The sequence below is a fragment of the Cystoisospora suis genome (genome assembly GCF_002600585.1).
Source record: "Cystoisospora suis strain Wien I chromosome Unknown contig_491, whole genome shotgun sequence".
Lineage (NCBI taxonomy): Eukaryota > Apicomplexa > Conoidasida > Eucoccidiorida > Sarcocystidae > Cystoisospora > Cystoisospora suis.
Genome location: NW_027153292.1, coordinates 1 through 17,683, shown reverse-complemented (window position 1 = coordinate 17,683; position 17,683 = coordinate 1). Strand labels below are relative to the sequence as shown.

At 54.6% G+C, this 17,683-nt stretch overlaps 4 protein-coding genes across 4 annotated transcripts; 1 reads left to right on the top strand and 3 right to left on the bottom strand.

Annotated features, from left to right (window-relative positions):
• Nucleotides 1-94: 94 nt before the first annotated feature.
• On the bottom strand, nt 95-9,389 carry CSUI_001246 (bing4ct domain-containing protein). Its single transcript, XM_068061452.1, has 15 exons — nt 8,946-9,389; nt 8,718-8,827; nt 8,309-8,396; nt 7,787-7,924; nt 6,981-7,038; nt 6,184-6,251; nt 5,648-5,718; nt 4,771-4,921; nt 4,089-4,164; nt 3,395-3,603; nt 2,901-3,041; nt 2,091-2,229; nt 1,299-1,369; nt 705-832; nt 95-238 (listed from the first exon to the last, which is right to left on the bottom strand). Exons 1-15 carry the CDS (start codon nt 9,144-9,146, stop codon nt 205-207), a joined length of 1,683 nt encoding a protein of 560 aa, XP_067926566.1. The 5' UTR covers nt 9,147-9,389; the 3' UTR covers nt 95-204.
• Nucleotides 9,386-12,620, top strand: CSUI_001245 (uncharacterized protein; the record flags this gene model as incomplete). Its single annotated transcript, XM_068061451.1, has 12 exons — nt 9,386-9,867; nt 10,022-10,102; nt 10,256-10,309; nt 10,407-10,468; nt 10,567-10,643; nt 10,755-10,795; nt 10,921-11,091; nt 11,191-11,257; nt 11,367-11,535; nt 11,608-11,701; nt 11,803-11,857; nt 11,948-12,620. Coding segments are annotated over exons 1-9 (846 nt in total), but the record flags the coding sequence as incomplete, so codon positions are not given.
• CSUI_001244 (blood stage antigen 41-3 precursor) lies at nt 12,085-14,250 on the bottom strand (the record flags this gene model as incomplete). The annotated part of the gene is made up of 9 exons (XM_068061450.1): nt 14,038-14,250; nt 13,505-13,684; nt 13,290-13,328; nt 13,158-13,239; nt 12,778-13,003; nt 12,542-12,757; nt 12,415-12,478; nt 12,315-12,356; nt 12,085-12,258 (listed from the first exon to the last, which is right to left on the bottom strand). Exons 1-9 carry the CDS (start codon nt 14,143-14,145, stop codon nt 12,085-12,087), a joined length of 1,131 nt encoding a protein of 376 aa, XP_067926564.1. The 5' UTR covers nt 14,146-14,250.
• Nucleotides 14,251-15,342: 1,092 nt separating this feature from the next.
• CSUI_001243 (uncharacterized protein) lies at nt 15,343-16,970 on the bottom strand (the record flags this gene model as incomplete). The annotated part of the gene is made up of 4 exons (XM_068061449.1): nt 15,343-15,360; nt 15,592-15,911; nt 16,059-16,411; nt 16,963-16,970. 4 exons carry the CDS (start codon nt 16,968-16,970, stop codon nt 15,343-15,345), a joined length of 699 nt encoding a protein of 232 aa, XP_067926563.1.
• Nucleotides 16,971-17,683: the final 713 nt, after the last annotated feature.

The window sequence follows — 17,683 nt, the reverse complement described above, 5'->3', positions numbered from 1 at the left end:
ACGGAGAATTAGTTCGGCCTAAGAGTACCTCTGTACAAGCAGGAAAGAACCCCCTCACCATGAAGGACGTACTCTGCTGTTACGCGCTGACGTCGCCCCGTCACATGCGGCTCATAGTCGACACATCACGCTTGAAGCGCGGATGTTGCCCGGCTGCTTCGGTAGGCTATTGGGACGTCTGCCAACTACGGGCCCGCGCCCTGGTCATGTTCCCGCTGTTGCTTCTTGCCTCCGAAACCTGAGCGGCAATAGACACATCGGGCCACTTTGACGACTTCGTAGTACGTCCTGTGAAGCAACTGTACCTAAGATAAACACACGCTCCTGCAACTGCGAAACTCCTACCCGTACTTATTCTCTGTTCAAGTCTTGTGTACGACCGAGGTGAAGTGTCAGGCGCTACTTTACTGGTGGCATGGTGGAAGGCGTTCATTATACGGGAAGCTCTTCGACTTTTCTTCGTATTCTGAGCGACTTGGTTGTTGACCACGAGAAAACGATAATTGCTTCGGCCTGTCTGTGACACCCCGTTACTCGAGCGCAGGAAGCCGTCGGCAGACCAGCGTTTGCCGCGACTGGACGCGCACCGCCAACTAACAATCGATACCGTCTGCTACCCGTCAAAAGTGCCCAGGATGTTACAGGCCACTTCTGTTTATCACGGCTGAAGCACGGGCTCACGGGAAGTGGAAGCGAGTGCGTACCTATCTAGAGCACAGTAGGAAACCACGTTCGCCTTCTCCGTCTTGACACCCTTCCTGGCTGCCTGCTTGAAAGCAATTCTCTTTGTCGCCAGATCACGGACCTTCTGTACGTACTGACAGGTTGCTTTCTGAAGCAGGAGCACGCGGACCACAGTGCCGCATCGGGCGGACTATCTTCTGCTTGCATGGAAAATCCATATACACACTCGAGCTGCACAGATGGCCGTCCTGCTAGGACGCCGCCCTGCTATTTCAAGTCTCCCCGGCATCCAGTAGGGTCTACTAGTGTGCGCACTGGTGGGCAGCGAGACGACAATCGATATTACATAGTAAAAAGCTGGCCGTTGCGCCCTTCCTTATAATCGCGCTAGCAACACATACTTTGGACTGGGTTTGATAGCCACACTCGGTCGCAGGGACCGCAGCACAGTGTGATCCATTGAGCAGTACAACCCAAAGCGGCTGCCGCAGGCTCTGCTTTCGACTGAGACTACCAGAATCCCGACACTACGAGAAGACTTCAACACTGTATAATGACGAATACTGCGACTGCGCGCACGGCAGACACTCCGGTGCAGAGAATCTGGACTTCACCTTCTGTGCCTTAGCCGTTGTCCCCCTGCCACGCTGCTTGCTCTTCTTTTCCTTCATCTTCACGGCTTTATCTAGAAAAAGAAGAGTCTCGCGGAAGACAAATCCACACAAACGCCCGGCGTGGGAGCTCGCAATACTGGAAAACACCAGCCGTGTCCATGCCTGCTCGTCACTGCAGCGCCAGAAAATCACCACTTGTTCTGAACACTCTCTTCCAGAAATGACGCGAAGCCTCTTACGTTCACACTCGTTCTTGACAGTCGTCGCAGCGTCAATCAGAAGCTTGACGCCGGAGCGCTGTCAAAGTAAGCTGCACGACAGGGCATCTCATACGGTTGACTAGTCGCGCTAAATCGGTCATCAAGTAGGCATACAGGCTTGCGAATCAAAACTACTGAGAGTATCGACGATGTAAAGCGACTGTCCTTGCGCGCAAACAGAACCGGATCTGCAAGGGGTGAAATTCAATGGAACGAACACAAAAGAGATTCTCGGCGTTATCTGTTATCACTACTACTTCAACTCCCGGTAGTTCCCCTAGAAAACAATGGTTCTAGCACTGGCAATCACAGAGACCTGCTCTACATCCGGAGATCGTAGAACCGATGGAGAGAGGAGAAGTATGCAGACCTTCTGCCACCATAAATACAGCTCAGACTGGTTTGTCTCAGAAAGCTAGCCAGTCTACTCGGATACAGTGCTGAACGCTGTCGATGCTGAGTCCCACCGGCCGACGTCGGGCCGCCTATGGCCACAGCAACTGGCAGTCTGAACCTCTGGTCGAGAGCCTACCCGATGCGGCAACTTCCTCCACCTCCATTACTATTGCTCCGGGTGCCTTGTCTAGCACTCCCACTCGGGGTTTATCCAGGGTTATCATGTCAGGCTGCAGCTTCTCGAGCAAGGAGTGAATCTCGCGTTCCCTTCTTTGCTGCGGAACACGTTTAGAGAAGCAGGCAGGGAACAAGGATAGCAAATAACATCAAAATCGACCAGCAATTTGAAGGCGGAGAAAATGCCCATCACTGTCTGCTTTCAGTATCATAGCCTTGCTGAGTCGCTACCCCCTCGCCACTGGAACTGAACCGGGCACAACTGAGCCGTGTTCGGGAGTCGGGGCAGTAAGGCGCAGATTCACAAGTCCTATAAAATCAGACGGCCGCCGTGGCGTACTCCCGAATGCTGGCGATCCACTACATCCCGAAACCAGCTGCAGCACACAACCCCCGCCCTAGCGGCAACTGGAAACGACTTTCCTCTCCGCAGAGGGGAACTAGCTGGAGGTAATGTGGCATGCCGCCCCGCCCCGGAAGTGGTACCCTGTCAAATGTCGCGTCCCGCAGACTAGGGCACTCAGGAAACCCTGGAAGACCTCAGCAATAAAACGGACGACCAAGTGCACCATCCGCGACGGCGACACAGCAGGCAGAAGCACGACTGAAGTTTCCAGGGGACAATACCGTGAAGGCCTTGCCAGCTCACGTATGACACCTACTCTAGCTTGCGCTATGTAGCGGACCAACTGATGCACCTGTGCACTGCGTCACAAGACGCCTGCACTTCACAGTTCCGAGAAAACAACGCGGCACGGGAGCGCCTTACTTTCGGCGTCTCGTAGGGATTTGCCTCCAGGCTGTCGAAGTTTGCGATCCCCGACCCGGGTACAACCATAGTGCGCACACCCCCTGTCAGGCCCACGGCGCAGATGTCTTCGTACGGCTGAAAAGCCAGTGCTCCTACTTGCTGCGAACACAGCAAAACACGTCTTCTCTGAATGGGCCGCATCGAACAGCTAAATCCGCAAGTCGTGAGTCGTAAACGAAGTCCCAAGAAGCGTGCGAGGGTCCAAAAGCGGAACAAGCGATGCTGTACATCCAGCGAAACACAAGGCAGGTTGCCCGAAGCACGACGTTCCCCCAAAGACTCCGGCAACCCTAATATTGGGAAGATCGGCTACGCAAATCAATCCGCGGGTCCGTGGTGTCTGAGGTTGCCTGGTTCCGAAGTGACACCGGCTTCCAGACGAAAAGTATCAATAAACGGGACCGGGGAACCACTGACAGGCGTGCGCTACTAGGATGCCAACGAGGAGGTACCTGTCCACCGTAGTCCTCTGTTAGGAAGGGCATCTTGGCTTTCGCAGTGGCGTAGGTGTCTTTCCAGACCTGCACGTGGGGTCCGAAGCCTAAGGCCAGCAAGCCCGTTTGGCTCCACCGGACGGTGGAAGGCGGAACGCCAAAATACTTGAACCTCTGCACTTCCTTGTACATTCGAAGGTCCCAGACCTTCCACGACCCGTCAACTCCTGAACGAAAGCATAAAGTAACTATCTAAAATCTGTGACCCACATCGCAAGAACGTGGTGGTCCGCGCTACGTGGCCTGCCGCGGCTTACCCCGCTCCTGTAGCACTCGCTACAAACAACCCCTGTTAGCCTTTGAAGCCGGACAGGTTACTCGGGACTTTGCAAGCACTCATGCGAAGAGTTTTTCAATCCCCCCGCCGCACAACACTAGAATAACGGTACCTACTGAAACCTCGGCAGAAACCGATCTCGTGCCTCACCACTGCATCGGGAAGGACCTAGGTACCGGACGAGTACAACCCAAATCCGTGTTTCTTGCTTGCCCTCGAGCCGGCACTCTGTCGCGATTTTACAGAAGGGCTCGCAGCGAAAACAAGTTTTCTCAGCTCGTAGTTGCTGACGCCTCGCTGAGAGCGTCAACACCTGCGCACTCTCGCCACAAAACTGCTCTAGAGACAAACACCACACAGGACACGTGCGCTTACCTGCAGTTGCCATGTAGTCCCGATACACGTCGAGGGCGGTGACACGACCGTTGTGGCACGAAACTTCCACTGCCGGCTGCAAATGTCAGATGTTCACACAGATCGTTTAGTCGCGCGACATTGTTTCACATCTCACGCGGACGGGGGCAGAACGGATTAGCTGTTGCAGGATCCGACAAATGGACTACGACGTTTTCCCTATGGCACGAGTCCTACGTCTGAGAGAGTCCGGGGCTCAAGAGATGGACTGGTCGGTAGAACAGGGAAGCTACCAGCGGATGGGATCTCTCAGGACTACTGATGAGAAACATGGGTGACTGCACGTTGCATCCACGTGAACGAGAGTTCACGAGCGTGCTTTAGAGGCAGGGGACACGCCTCTGAGGCGGCTGTGACACCGTGCCGAGTGAATACGTATTCCCTGCTAAAAAAAGAAATCGGCGCCACATGCACGGGTGGCTGCACGGCTGCCGGCTCGTCTGTACTCGAGGACCCAAGCTAAGCCGAGACGAGCGGCCCTCCCCACTGATATCTGGGTACACACGAGCTTCAAAACGCGATCGGGCTAACATTCAGACGCTCTTGCCCTCGACTCGCCAAGGCAAACACCACCAGACACGAGAAAAATCACACAGGACTGCAGGGCGCTGCTGTTCGCACCCCGGACGGGAGCATTACTTGCCTTTGCAAGGTTTGGAGTCCAAAGAGACACGGCGCCTCTCATGTGCCCTAGATGGATGACGGCATTAGACGGGCTCTGTCGCATGCAGTCGCACGGCCCCCTTCGTGTCTTGTGTTTCGCAGCGATTTGCCCGGTCGAAATGTCCTGGTATCTACAAACAATAATAAAAGGAAAACAATCAGTCCGTACCGGATCAACAGGACTGAGCCTACGCTTCTCAAATCAGGAGAAGCGCCCGCCGAATACACAGCGCCGGCGGACTATCTACTCACATCAGAACCGCAGAGCTTCCCTGGAGATGACAGCGATGAACGAAGGTTAGAGCTTTCCTTGCTGAAAAGACATGATCCGAGAAGCGTTCCCTGCGCTGCTACGCCAAACCTCAGTATGCTCGGCTCACGAGTGCGTGGCCATCCTGCTCGGCTCTCGGGTGCGACTGCAAAAGGCGTCCCCCGGAGGAATTCAAAACGACGACTGATCCCATTCTTATCAACGGGGCGCGGGGGGGCACCCAGAGGCCGTGCGCTGTCGTTGTTGGACTTAGTGCACGACTGAAGCATGGCAAATCTCTGAGCGACTACGATAGCACTATTTCCAACCGGTGCACCGGACACGCCCTGTATCGTGCCCCCACACCACTCGCCGGAGACAGAGACAATCTGGAACGGGAATCGTGGGCAACGGGCTCTCAGACCGAGCTCTCCGGCACACTAAAAATAGAGCGACACGATGCGGCCTGCTGTCTGACTTTGTGACACTCCGCTAGCGCATTGTCCTACAGTGTTACAGCCGCGTGGACCAGTGTATTTGGAAGCCCTGACGTATCAGCCCCTCAGAGCCAGCCGACAGTGGAGCAGGACAAAAGTACAAACCTCACACCAGCTCCCCGAACTCGCCAGTAGAGACCAACAGGTAGTGATACGGCAAGAACTCCAGCCTGTACGGCAGCTGCACGACAAAACGCACCGGGCAACCAATTAAGGCCGCGTACACCAAAGACAAGGGCCGGAGAGCTGTTGAACTTCATAGGAACACCCAGTCGAGACCCCACGCCACGGCAGGCCCCCCAGCAGACCTTCCGAGGCACGAGAACGGCGGTTTTTGAGCCGTCTGTCTAGACCGTGAGCTTGTAGCTCACATCAGGCCGCCAACGGAGCAGCAAGAGGGTCCTGAGGTCGGTCAAGTACAGAGGTTAGCAGCCGGACAAGGCGAGGAAGCCACAGCTTCGAGGCCGGTTGGGAACTGACGGCGACCAACTCGTGCGAAACGGCAGTGCGAGAAGCGAGTGGCCCAGCAACGCCCGATGTAAAAAAAGGTTGAGTTCGACCTCCGCACTGCACTGCATTGCACCTGGCTCTGGGGAACCGCATCCAACAGAAAACCGCTTTGCGAAGTAGAGGCGACTGCACTCACCATATGGTCGCGGAGGCAATGGAGCTCGATACCCTGCTGATCGTAGATGTAGAGATACTTCTTCTGGGCTGTACACAAACCACGAAATACTTGGACCACTCAGCCCCCGGAGGTCTCCCGACCTCGTGTTGCACTTCGGTCCAAAGCCCGGGCACGTACTAGGCACCGAGCAGGTACTATCAGAAAGGTGGACATGCACTACACAAGTCAAGTACGGGAACCGCGCTCACGGACGATCAGGAAAGTCAGTCGCACGCTGATAGCCAACCACAAGGGGTCACCTGAGCAAACCGTTATCCCGACTAGAGAAGGTCCCCGGATAAGCCGCCCTGCTGCCAAAAACCCAGTCTACGTTGAGACCTACTACTCGATGCAGCCGGAAGCTGACGCTGGAACGAACTGCGAACATTTGATGACGTCAATGCAAATGCAACACGCACCAGTTCCAGGGTTAAGCCAACACAGGAACAGAACATAACATATGCCACGACAGCACGACGCATGTCCACACTGAGAGACCCTTCACGAAAGTACATTCTCGTGCGACTAGAGTCCGGCACATTTCTCGTCCTGTCGTTCACCATCTGAACCATGTTCAATCCATGCAGCAAGCCAGTCCAACCTATGATATCTTTCGTGCAGTCATGGGTTCCCCCACTCCCGAACTGGGATTGCGCACCAAAACTCCAGCCAGCCAGCTCCCGCAAGTCTGCCCCCCTGTAGGCGTTCACGCCCGAAACTGAACACGGGTGCAAGCCGTCACAACAATGGGCTCCTGTTCAACGGAACAAACTTACCTGCCGCCCACATGCTGTGACTATGAAGAATCTTCACATCTCTAACAGTTTCCTTAACCTGCGTAAACACATTTAAGCGGGACATTTATGTATGGGCAACAAATAAGCAGTCTGGATGACTAAGGGTTGCTGCAGTGTCAAACTGGTGTGGGAGTGAATCTTCCTACGGAAATCCCCATCAAGCCCCCCTTCCATCGCATCCACGAATACTGGTGCGAAAAGGTTCTGTCAACTGCAAGCATTCATGCGCTGTTTGGACTAAGCTGCGACCCGGCTGATTCTTGCTTCTCTCCATATTCGGAGAAGATGAGTTCCGTAAAGGCAAGCTGGTCACCCGGACAGTCTCAAGGGATCTGCTCCCGACAGGGAGTGCCCGGATGAAAATACGGACAGTCGTCAATACCGGACAAAGCCACTTCACTTTAGTTGCCCCCGCATCGCCGTAGGATAGTCAAGATGCTGCCACACTGTAGCTCGGCTATGAATGCTGCAGGCCGCCGCCACCTACTTCCTGACCTACGGAAGAAAAGTAGCCGGAAGGAGCTGGTACACAGAGGGGAGAGCTTAGAAGTGCGGAAGCGAGCGGCGCGTAGTCACCTAAAGGATTGACCCACCGCTGTGACCTGCTTCGGTGAACACTTTAGCTACATGTGCCTGTGTGAAGAACAACAGAGTCACTTCACTCAGTTGCGTCCGATGTGCTCGACAGTTCTCTACCGAAGAACTCCTGGGTGTCATACAGCTCTCACCTACGACACTTTTACGCGCTGGCTAGCACCCCCAAAACAGGAACGCCTCAAGCTCACATTGATCTGACAGACAGGTCTCAACCCATGGCAATCCAGCAGCGAAAGTTCACCCTTCTTGCCTCCGAGCAGAATGTGACGACCGTTTCTAGAGTAGTCGACCACATAAGGGCCGAACCCGAGATCAAGGGACAGAGCCTGTCAGCAAAAAAGCGAGGAAGGAAGATTACGGCAGCTCAATCTGGAACCCGGGCTAAGCAAACACACAGTCCATGCTGGACGTCGTACCTCCGCGCCCCCCTTGCGGGTACTCCCGAAAAACCGCCGCGTGCTCCCGGAGCAGAACGCAAGCCTCTAGCCGACCTCAGGTATACCAACGCACCCAGCTCGGGCGACCCGAATCTTTTGTGGGACCCAACACATTTTTGACAGGACAAGAAAAACGAAGGCTACGCCAGGACATGGACAGCTGTGCTGACCAAACTCGGTGGGGAGCACCTATAGGCAATGAGGGCTGGGCAGGTATTTTCCAGTGGAGGAGGGTTCGAACGAAGCTTTGAATTTCCAAAATTTTCCCCTTACCTTCGCCCTTGTCCCAAGATCTACTTGGTCTAATATGTCTGCTTGCGTTAAGCTGTAGGACTTCTCGAGTCCCTCAGTAATGAGATCGCTGCAGACAGGCCAGGAAGACGACAGGGAAGAGTAAAGCTGAGCACATCCTGCAGACCCAGGGCTCCGCCGTCGAGTGTCTCCTCAGAAGACCCGTCGCACGCACACGGAAGATTATCCGTGAGCAGATGCGGCAGACCCCGAGCTCCGCTGTTGAGTGTCTCTTCAGAAGACGCGTTGCAGCGGTGTGGTTTCACCGCTCCAGTAAGCACAACAGAGCACTGAGTGGATAAAAACCAGGCCGTTGTGCAGCGGACCCTAACTGACCCCTCTTCCGCTGGTGCAAACAAAAGCCAGTTCGCTAAGTGGATGAGAAACTGACCCCTCCGCTTCCGGCAACAGCAGGTTGCCCATCTGTAGTCTCCTTGTAGCTTCAGCACTCAGAGCCTGTTGCGTGCGCAGTCGCCCCTTCAGCTTCTTGTTCCGGAGCTCCTGAATTAACCCCAAGAAAAAGGACAGGCGCTTAGAGTCCGAAAATCTGCTGGAGAACAGACGCTGCCGGATCCAGGCGCGCGGAAGACAGCAGCAAATGCACAGCACATGATCTAACCTTGAAGGGGGGGACTGCCCCGTGCCGGCACGAATCGTCTGGCACACTCCCCAGTCTTCTGCATTTCCTCGGAGTTGCCTCGCGGCGGGTCCCCCATCGGACCTTCGCCTCCGTGCCGTCCCAGACCGTAACATCGACCTGCGGCTGGAGAGAGGACCTCGACGCAGGCGTATGGTTCGACTGTTTCCTTCGCGAACCCATCGCCGATGAAGAGTACTCCAGTACCGGAAACAAGAACTCAGGTCGGTATCATTAAGGGAGAGCTTCTTAAGCTCCCCGTCGGCCCACTCAACCGGTGCCCGAGTCTAGCTGCTCTGCGAGATACTGTCTTAGCCCGCCAGCAGTGCAATCGAAAAAGCGCGAGACTCAACGCCTAGCGTCAACCTGGGGCCGTGAACTGTTGCGTAACGTTTGTCAGTGTGTGAAGCGTCAGAGAGAGTTGACAGACAACAAGTCTGTTCGCCGCTTCGTACTGTGGGGCTGTCCCAGGGAGCCAGGAAACCGTGGCGTAAGAAAGATGTCAGCATGCATGCTTGCTTTCAAACGACACGCGTACCCGTGCAACCTGTGATTGTATTGCTTTTTTTAGAACGCAGTCAACAGAAGAGTGAGTTTCTTTTTTGTACTACTCATACTTTCTTGCGGCGCGGAAAATAATTCAGGTCCTCGGCCTGCACTATAGCGAGGTGATCGCACTGCCGTCACAGATTCCCGGCGAGCGAAGGAGCGACAATCTGATGGATGCCTGGCTCTGAGTTACTGCTTGCGCCTGAGAAAGGCGGCTTAGAAGGTTCAAATGGCGAAAGCGCGTGAAATAGTTATCGGGGCGCCTTACCAGCGTGTTACGGACGCCAAGCCCTTCGCCCTGAACAAAGTTGCCGCCATTGACAACGAGCAAGAACACTTTTTCTCTGACACCGGGGTAAGGGTCGAGCGGCGCGACAGATTCTCGCTAGGCGCTTTGGTCTTCTCCGATTATTGACAGAAGTATCCAGCATCGACGGTCTATCATCACCTTGCCGCAGTAGCCTGCCGGGTGTCGACGCGTCCGAGGGACTGTGTTGTCCGCTTTGCAGAGGTACTCCACCCACAAGAAGCCGATTCGTAGCGCTCAAAAACGGGCGGACATCCAGGCCTCCATCCGGGAGCGCAGCGAGGTGAGTGAGATGCAGATGACGAGGCTGGTGACGGTACAGGCTGCGAGAGTCAGAGGGTTCTTGCAGCTGCATCAGCACTCATCTCGGTTACGGAGGTAACACCTCTGGGGATACTTGTGCTAGGATTTTTTGCTTCTGCTTTTGTGTGTGTAGGCGCTTACAGACCCAGCAGGAACTGTATGGGCGTGTTGCCTAGGAACTGAGATAGTAAGAGTTGACTTCCGCTGACGGTGCCGGTATGAGGCCAGACACCGAAGCCGCTCCGAGGCGACGGATTGTTTCTTTCTAGTGCTATCGGTCCCAGTTCTTTGCAGACATTCTTAAGAGCTTCAAAAAAGGTGGAGCTCTGGGCTCGGGAATGATCAAGTAAGAGACCTCGGTGCACATCGGGCGGAACTGGTGGAAGCAGGTGGCAGGGTGGAGGTGCAAGTCGGCGCTGTTGCGGTTCTCCCTGTTTCTCACAGGGTAGAGAATACCTACAGCGAGGTCTTCTTCTGTCAATGCTTCAACCCGAAGAAAACGTGTTTTATCTTCAGGTTTGGTAGGCTTGTCCGCAGCAATTGTTGCACACTGACCGGCTTTCCTGAACGAGCGCGGTGACCTTGGAGTTCTCTCTAACTTCAGATCGTTACCTAACTGTTGGTCGTTTCAGGTTGTGTGGTTGCGTGGGATGTCGACAAGGACCAACGTGAGGTACGGCCCAGCTCCGGGAGCAGCAGGAAGGCCTGAAAGCGCCGGCGGGGATGGCGGGCTGGCGGAGAGCACGTACTGACAAGTGACTGAAGCGGATGCCTTTTTCTGTTGTTATTTGGCGACAGGAGCTCATTCACATCATGGAGCCCTTTGTGAAGGAACCTTTAGGGCCCAAACGCGAGGAGGACAACATGAGCTACGTGTGGTCAGACAGAGCAACAATCAAGGCAGACCACATTCACTTGGTGACTCCTAATATTTTCGAACGCCTGGCGTACTCCTATGCCTTCGCTCAGGTGAGGTCGGGGTGTGTCCACTCGGTCTGCTAGGCCAGTTCCCTCCCGCGTCGTCTCCCTGCGAGTTTCCCTGCTTCCGCCGTTTTGTCCACTCTACAGAGCGTGAAGCTAGCCGTCTTCGAAACTGTCGTTGACGAAACGATAGAGAGAACACGCAAAATCCCGGGTGAGCGCTGGAGTTGCTTTTCGGCCAAGCGAGGTGTCCAGCTGAACTGACAATCCGACACGAAAGTGCAAACAGTTCACAGGGTGCTAAGAGACTGTGCTGGTTGCAGAGGGTCTAGCGAAGTCCGGGAAGATCAATTCCACTCGCGAAGATATCGGCAAACGGATAGGAGAGCTTTTTGTAAACCGCTTTTACATCAATCTACATACGGACATACTGGATACTCCTGGTAAGGAGGATTTGTTTCTCGGGGGCGAGAGGCTTTCTTTCTTTTTTTGGTACGCAGTCGTGCACCCTTCGCTGCGCTTCGAATTCTTCTTTGAACTGCCATGCCGTTCCGTCGCTGGCAGATATATTCTGGGACAATGATGACTTTGCCGACCACTACGATCACTGCCGGCGGTACTTGGAGATTCCCAAACGTGTCGAGATTCTGAACCAGAGGTGGGTCTTTGAACCTTGATCGAGTCCGAGGCTACACTGCAGCATTGCTAGCACGTCATCCTTTGGCACCACCGTGTTTTTGTCGAGGGCTCGTGGTGCAGGTTGGATATAATCAAGGATCTGTATGATATGCTCAACAACGAGTTAACAATTCAGGTGAGTTGCTGCTAGCAGATGCAGGCTTTTTTTGTGAGGCGGCAACCTGGAGAAAAACGAGCGAGTCTGTCTCTTGGCGTTTTCGTGCAGCATGGCTACAAATTGGAATGGATTGTAATCTATCTAATTTGCGTCGAGGTACTGATAGAGGTCGTTTGGAATATTTTCATCAAGGATATTCTCAAGTGGGTATAGGTGAAGCTTGGTGTCAACAGGCTTCACAAAAACTAGGCAATGCTCCGAATTGCAACTTCCGCCTTAACTGCTTCGACTGAAGGACCGATGGAATGAGGTGCGGAGGTTGTGCCGGATAGGGTAACACGCTCACCGGCAGGTGCATATTGGGCCAGTACACGGGCAACGGACGTGTGAAGGGCGTCTTTTATCATCTCATCTTGTGCCTGAGGGACTGCGCATTACTGGCTTTCATCGGGATATGCCGCGTAGCCCTCCTGACCTTCAACAGCTTAAGCTGCAGTTCCAAAATTTTCATGCGCTCCTGGAAGCGGCGGAGAGCTCCATCTGCTGCAGTACTCATTTGAGCTCATCCCGCTTACGAGCCGTTCTGTTGCATTGCGTTTCTTTTCCATGTCGCTGACGAGCTCATCCACTGTAGGATAGCTGGAAGGGGTGGTGCGGCAGTTACAGTGCTGTGTGCGACAATTTATAAGCAGCTCATCTTACGGCTTGTCAGATTGTGCAACTTTCACATTCAGCTGTTTCTCCATATCGGAGTCGAATAGTTTGCTTTCTACAACCCCTTTTTCTTGAAACGTGGGAACCTTGATGAGTTGTGCACTTTCCGTACTTTGCGTAGAAACAGCTGTTTCTGTCACTTCCAAGAAGGAGGACTGCGTTCCGGGCTGCCGAAAAAATGTGGGATGCTCACTCCCACCGGGACTGGGTCAGCACAAGCTTACCGTCTGGACTGAGTCCCCGCTCGCCGGGCATTCCACTTTGAAATTGGGGTATCGGTTCCGCAGCTCCTGGCATTTCTGAGCAACCCATTGATCTGATGAAACCCAAGGCATAACTGCCCCCGTGTCTCCCTTACTCTGCCTAAGAAGGGAGTCCCTTCCTCATCAACTTCCCGGAAAGCGACTGTTCTGCTTGCTGGCGCCGTCGTAGACAGTTGTTCTTGGACAGCTGCTCCCACAGCCTGGGAGGCAACCCCGCTAGGGTTATAGCACTTTCAGTGACAAGCTGACTTGTCGTACCTCTGTGTCTACGAGGAAGGGATTCATCTGGATCTGAATATTTTTTTCCAATTCTTATTGAAGGTTGAGATTTATATCTGTACGGCTAGGGTGGTGGCAGGTAGGAGTACCTTGGACTGTGATCTTCGTGAGCTGCTCAAATTCAGCAATGGCTTGCTGAAACATCTGCACGAGACGGTATCCCAGTACAAGTATGAGTACACAAGAGTTCTAACTCTGGTCTCCTCATCGGTGCGAAGCTCCTCAATCTCATCCTACGAGGAAAGCCTATGTAGAGGGTGAGCGGCACCGCCAACCCTTCCGTCAGACCGACCATTTTGTCCTTGATTGAGGGGTCGGGTTCCTTGATATCAGTCAGCTGCGGTTCACAGTGCTGATCGACCACGTATCGTTGTTATGAGTACTCGTCCATACTTCCACTTTAACTGACGGTGGTGGCGCCGCCATTCCAAGCAGGCCTAGGAACTTGCTTCCGGAGGCAGACGAAGTCATCTGCTCGGTCTCCAGGAAGGATGTGGACACAAGGCGCTCGGGACCGACAGGTCCATTCTTGTGGACCTTGACGTCGCTGCGCACTGTCCTGGTATGCATTGATGCGGCTCTGAAACAGCTGTACAGCGCAAGGCATCACGATGGAAGACGTTCCAATACTAACCCATCAGGCAGCTGACGGAACTCGGGCGTCGCTCGGACAGGACTAGTAGTCAGCGGCATCATGGACGCTTTCACTGCGCTCCGTAGGATATTCGGGCTATTGAAGACTCTCATTGCCTAGTAGGGGAGCGAATCATACGAGCCACGAACCAAGTCACGCGCACTGGTCCTCACTCGTTCCACGGCCCCGCTAATCTGAGTCTGAGAATTGTCGAGTTGACGGTTGTACTCATCCTCAAGCTTGGCCATCAGTCCCTGTGGCATTACTCTTAGGTGTAGGCAGCAGAGCCAGATCAGAGTAACGTTCACCTCTTCGAGTCGCATCCGAGCTCTCTCCAGCAGCTGTATCTCTGCTGTTACTTGTGGCAGAGGCTGGATGTTATGGACGAAACCCGGATGACTGGCATTTCCAAGCATGGCTGAAAGGAAACTCACATCCTCTGGAGGCGCCAGTTTAACCTCGATTGAGGGAAGAGTCTGCGCATTCTGTTTGAAGGGGATTGGCCACCGACTCCCGAAAAGCTACACGAGCGTGAAATACGCAGTGACCCGCGGAGGTTGCATGCAATACCGCTTACCTTAGCCTCCTCCGCGACGGCTACCACCACTCCAAGGAAGGAAGCTGGAACCCACCAGACCTTTACACCCCACATTTTTCCTCTGCAGGTCGCTGATTCTCTCGTACCGTGCACCAGTCACGTACGGATACAGTTATAAAGCAAGTGCGGCCGGACGCAGGGTTCTGTAAAGAACTCTTCTTAATGTATGTACACCCCGATCCACTTAGCATAGGCTGCCCAGGGTGGGGAGGGTATCGGCGCTCTCTCCGGGGGTGTATGGCCCGCTCGTGTGGCAGCATCTTACAGTACTGCTTTTCGCTAACACGCAACCCCTAAATATTCTGAGCTATACAGCTCCGCAGAAACGTTCCCGCAACCCTATGTGTTGCTTACACAGGTGTGCTCGGCAATCACCACGGGACTGCACGACTGCACTACACGAAGGCTGACTTGCTGGGCCGCCCCACGTCACGCTACGCAAGGCCATGGTGCCCGGCGTTCTCTCGGTGTGGGTTGCGAATTCGGCCGTCAGAAGGAAGTGAGGCACTCCTCAGCACAAAGCTCCACTACGCGGAAGACGTCTCACCACTCCCACGTTTTTTCCTGTCGCATGTCTGGCCTGGGCCAACGATAACAACACTCCAAAACGCCGGTATCCATCGATCAGACACACCTCTAGCTATGACGCCAAAAAGCCGGTTTCCACCCAGCCCGTATAGCAGTCAGTCATCTCCATCGCGGCCAAGCCGGCACTGCTAACACAGTCTGGCATGGTCAGACCAAGGGCCTTGCACTTCACGAGTTACTGTCCTCACTATGGCGCATCCCCGTATTCGTAGCTCGGAAGCCAGTACCCCAGCTGCAGGAAGGCCGTGCTACGGGTTGTCTGCCTCCACATCTGTATGGCTTCAAGAAAGTTGAGAAAAAAGCGAGAGCCGACGGAAACCGGCTAATCAGAGTGTATCAAATTATACATGGGTCGTACGCTCCGGCAGTGCGGCCTCGCTTTCTGCGGAGTGCTCTGAGCGGCTTCCAAACGGAGTTTGAGTACGGGTCAGTAAATACGGGCCGCCTAGTAGCAGGCATAGGAAAAGGGCAATCGACGCAACGGAACCGCGGACCTCTGAGCGCTGGAGCATTGCCTGCAAGCACCGCAGTATGATGTCATGAAACTCAATCCTGATGACAACTTCACAACGTGAAGTCCTCGACAGAAAGAAGAGACACTCTTGTGTTTTTTCTTCAGATTTAGTTGATTACTTACTCCCCTTACCTTTTCTGACTTCTCGAGTCAGCGACCTACCACGGACGAAATAATCACATGAAGAACCACTGTCGCCCCGAGAACACAGAGATGCTTTTTGAACGTCGCGTGCCTTAAGAAGAACTTCTGCACTAACAAGGTCGCGAAGACGTTGAAAATGCAAATTGTCCCCACCGCCAGCCCTGCAACACGAAGAAACGGGGTCCACAACAACCAGCAGTGTTGGGACATGCGCGCTTCCGCTTGGATGCGTGCGCAGCCCCTGCAAGAGAAAGGCTCACCAACTGTGAAAGCGTCCACAGCCGAAGCTGGACCAAGAGTGGTCACGGCAGCACAGCAAGCGGCTGGCCCGCTCCAGACTGAGCAAAAGGAGCGCACGAGTCAGAAGCGGGTCATTCCAAAGAACTTCAGGATCTGTCCGAGGGCCCACCGGAAAAAAGAAGAAACCGAAGAGCGCGGTCCACCGAGCTGGACTACACTCACACCTCTCACACCTGTGCGCCTACCAGGAAAGACGCTGGTTATGATGACAGGCACGTAAAATCCAAGACCTGCAGCATTTCCAGCCTGAAAAAGCCGCAAAGACGAGCTGGATGACCCCGTGGTCACTTCCTCTGCAAAACGGCTCGACGGTCTATTCTGCGTGGCCGCGGCCTTCCATTGGCTCACCTCCACAGAAAGAGGCACCAGCTTCCGACAAACTGCGCGGGATCTACAAAAAGAGTACACGGCTCGGCCTGCTTCTAGAAAGAGGATGTGGACCAAGGCGACGCCAGCACCATGAGTGTCGATACCAGCAGGCGGAAGCACTGCCGACACACTGGCAGCAGCAACCAATGATCCGAGTGATGCAACAGCTCTGCACAGGCGCATACCAACGTCATGCCGCAGTTCCGCTTGGAAGACCAGCGTGAAAAGGGACGGCATGAAACATGGAAGTACGATCATGCTGCGACCCACCAACGGGAGTCTCTGCCTTCTGCCTGTCAGAACTGATATGCAAGATAAGAGGGTATTCGCGACACGAAGAAGCTGGCAACAGAAGCCCGTGCTCCGCGTGGTACCTTCAACCACGGTATGAATGAATCGGTTACATCTGTGTCCCGGTCCGAGTGCGCTCGGGTGTGCGCCCAAACACAGTGCGTGAGCGGCGACGGTCCCTTCTCGCCCCACTCGCGCTTGAAGTAGCGCTTCTGGGCCCGGCAGGTTACTTACGCTAGGAGAAACTCCAAGACTGTCAACGCCTGAGCAGTCAGCGAGTACGCTGTGCAAATTGAAACCGGTAGGAACGTGTAAAACGCGCCCAGAAAGAATGCGATTGACGCCGGAACTGTCAGTTTCGACCTGTAGGTCAACGCGAATGCTACAGCCGTAGAGACAAAAACTGCGAGCAATCCTCGCATGCTCCACAATGACATTGTTGAGGCTGGTCCTGCTGCGACACTGCCTCCCACCAACCACGGTCGTCAGAAGACACTGTCTGGAGACAGGCTCTCCACGACGCTCCCTTCTGCTCTCAGAGCTTCGCTTTGCTTGGCTAGTCTCGAGGAGCGAAGTGCAAATAAAGTACTTCCACGTCCAGGCAGCAGGCGACACATGCCAAGCAAACAGTCCGCATCCGCCTAGAGGGCACCCGCTACTGTGCTTCGTGCAACCTGAGACAAGGGCGACTCTAGGCGCGCAAACCTCTGCGCACCCAGAATGGCTAAGCAGGTGCGTTCGGCCTCAGTGTCTCCCTTGGTCTCCTTCAAGCCCCGTTCTTCGACATGATTCCAGGAGGAATCCTTGCCTGACATAAGCCCCATGTCCTCGGCAGCCTGCAGCGACGCTGTCGTCCGACGTGTCCACTCCGCGGGGCGCGCTCCAATGTGAGCGGGACAAGTCGCTGCATGCATTTGGAGTCCGCTACCCACGGCTGGAACACGCCGGCCAGCAATGCACCGCTGGCGAGAGTTGCGAAGGAGCGACGTGGTCTACTTGCTGGGCGTGTCATAAACCGACTTGGTGCCTGGCTACCACAATCACACAACTTGGCAGGCCACGTGGTAGTCATTCGAGAAAACGAACTGTCCACGGAGTTTGGTCCGATCCTCACTGAAGACCAAGATCGCGGAAGGCACCTTATGACGCG

Bases quoted from the DNA above. Each gene is read 5' to 3' on its own strand.
- CSUI_001246 (XM_068061452.1), bottom strand. From the start codon at position 9,146: ATGGGTTCGCGAAGGAAACAGTCGAACCATACGCCTGCGTCGAGGTCC. The intron at 5,719-6,183 runs GTGAGTGCAGTC...TTTGTCGTGCAG, and splicing joins ATTGCCTCCGCGACCATATG to CTGCCGTACAGGCTGGAGTT. The intron at 3,604-4,088 runs GTAAGCGCACGT...GCTTTCGTTCAG, and splicing joins GGACTACATGGCAACTGCAG to GAGTTGACGGGTCGTGGAAG.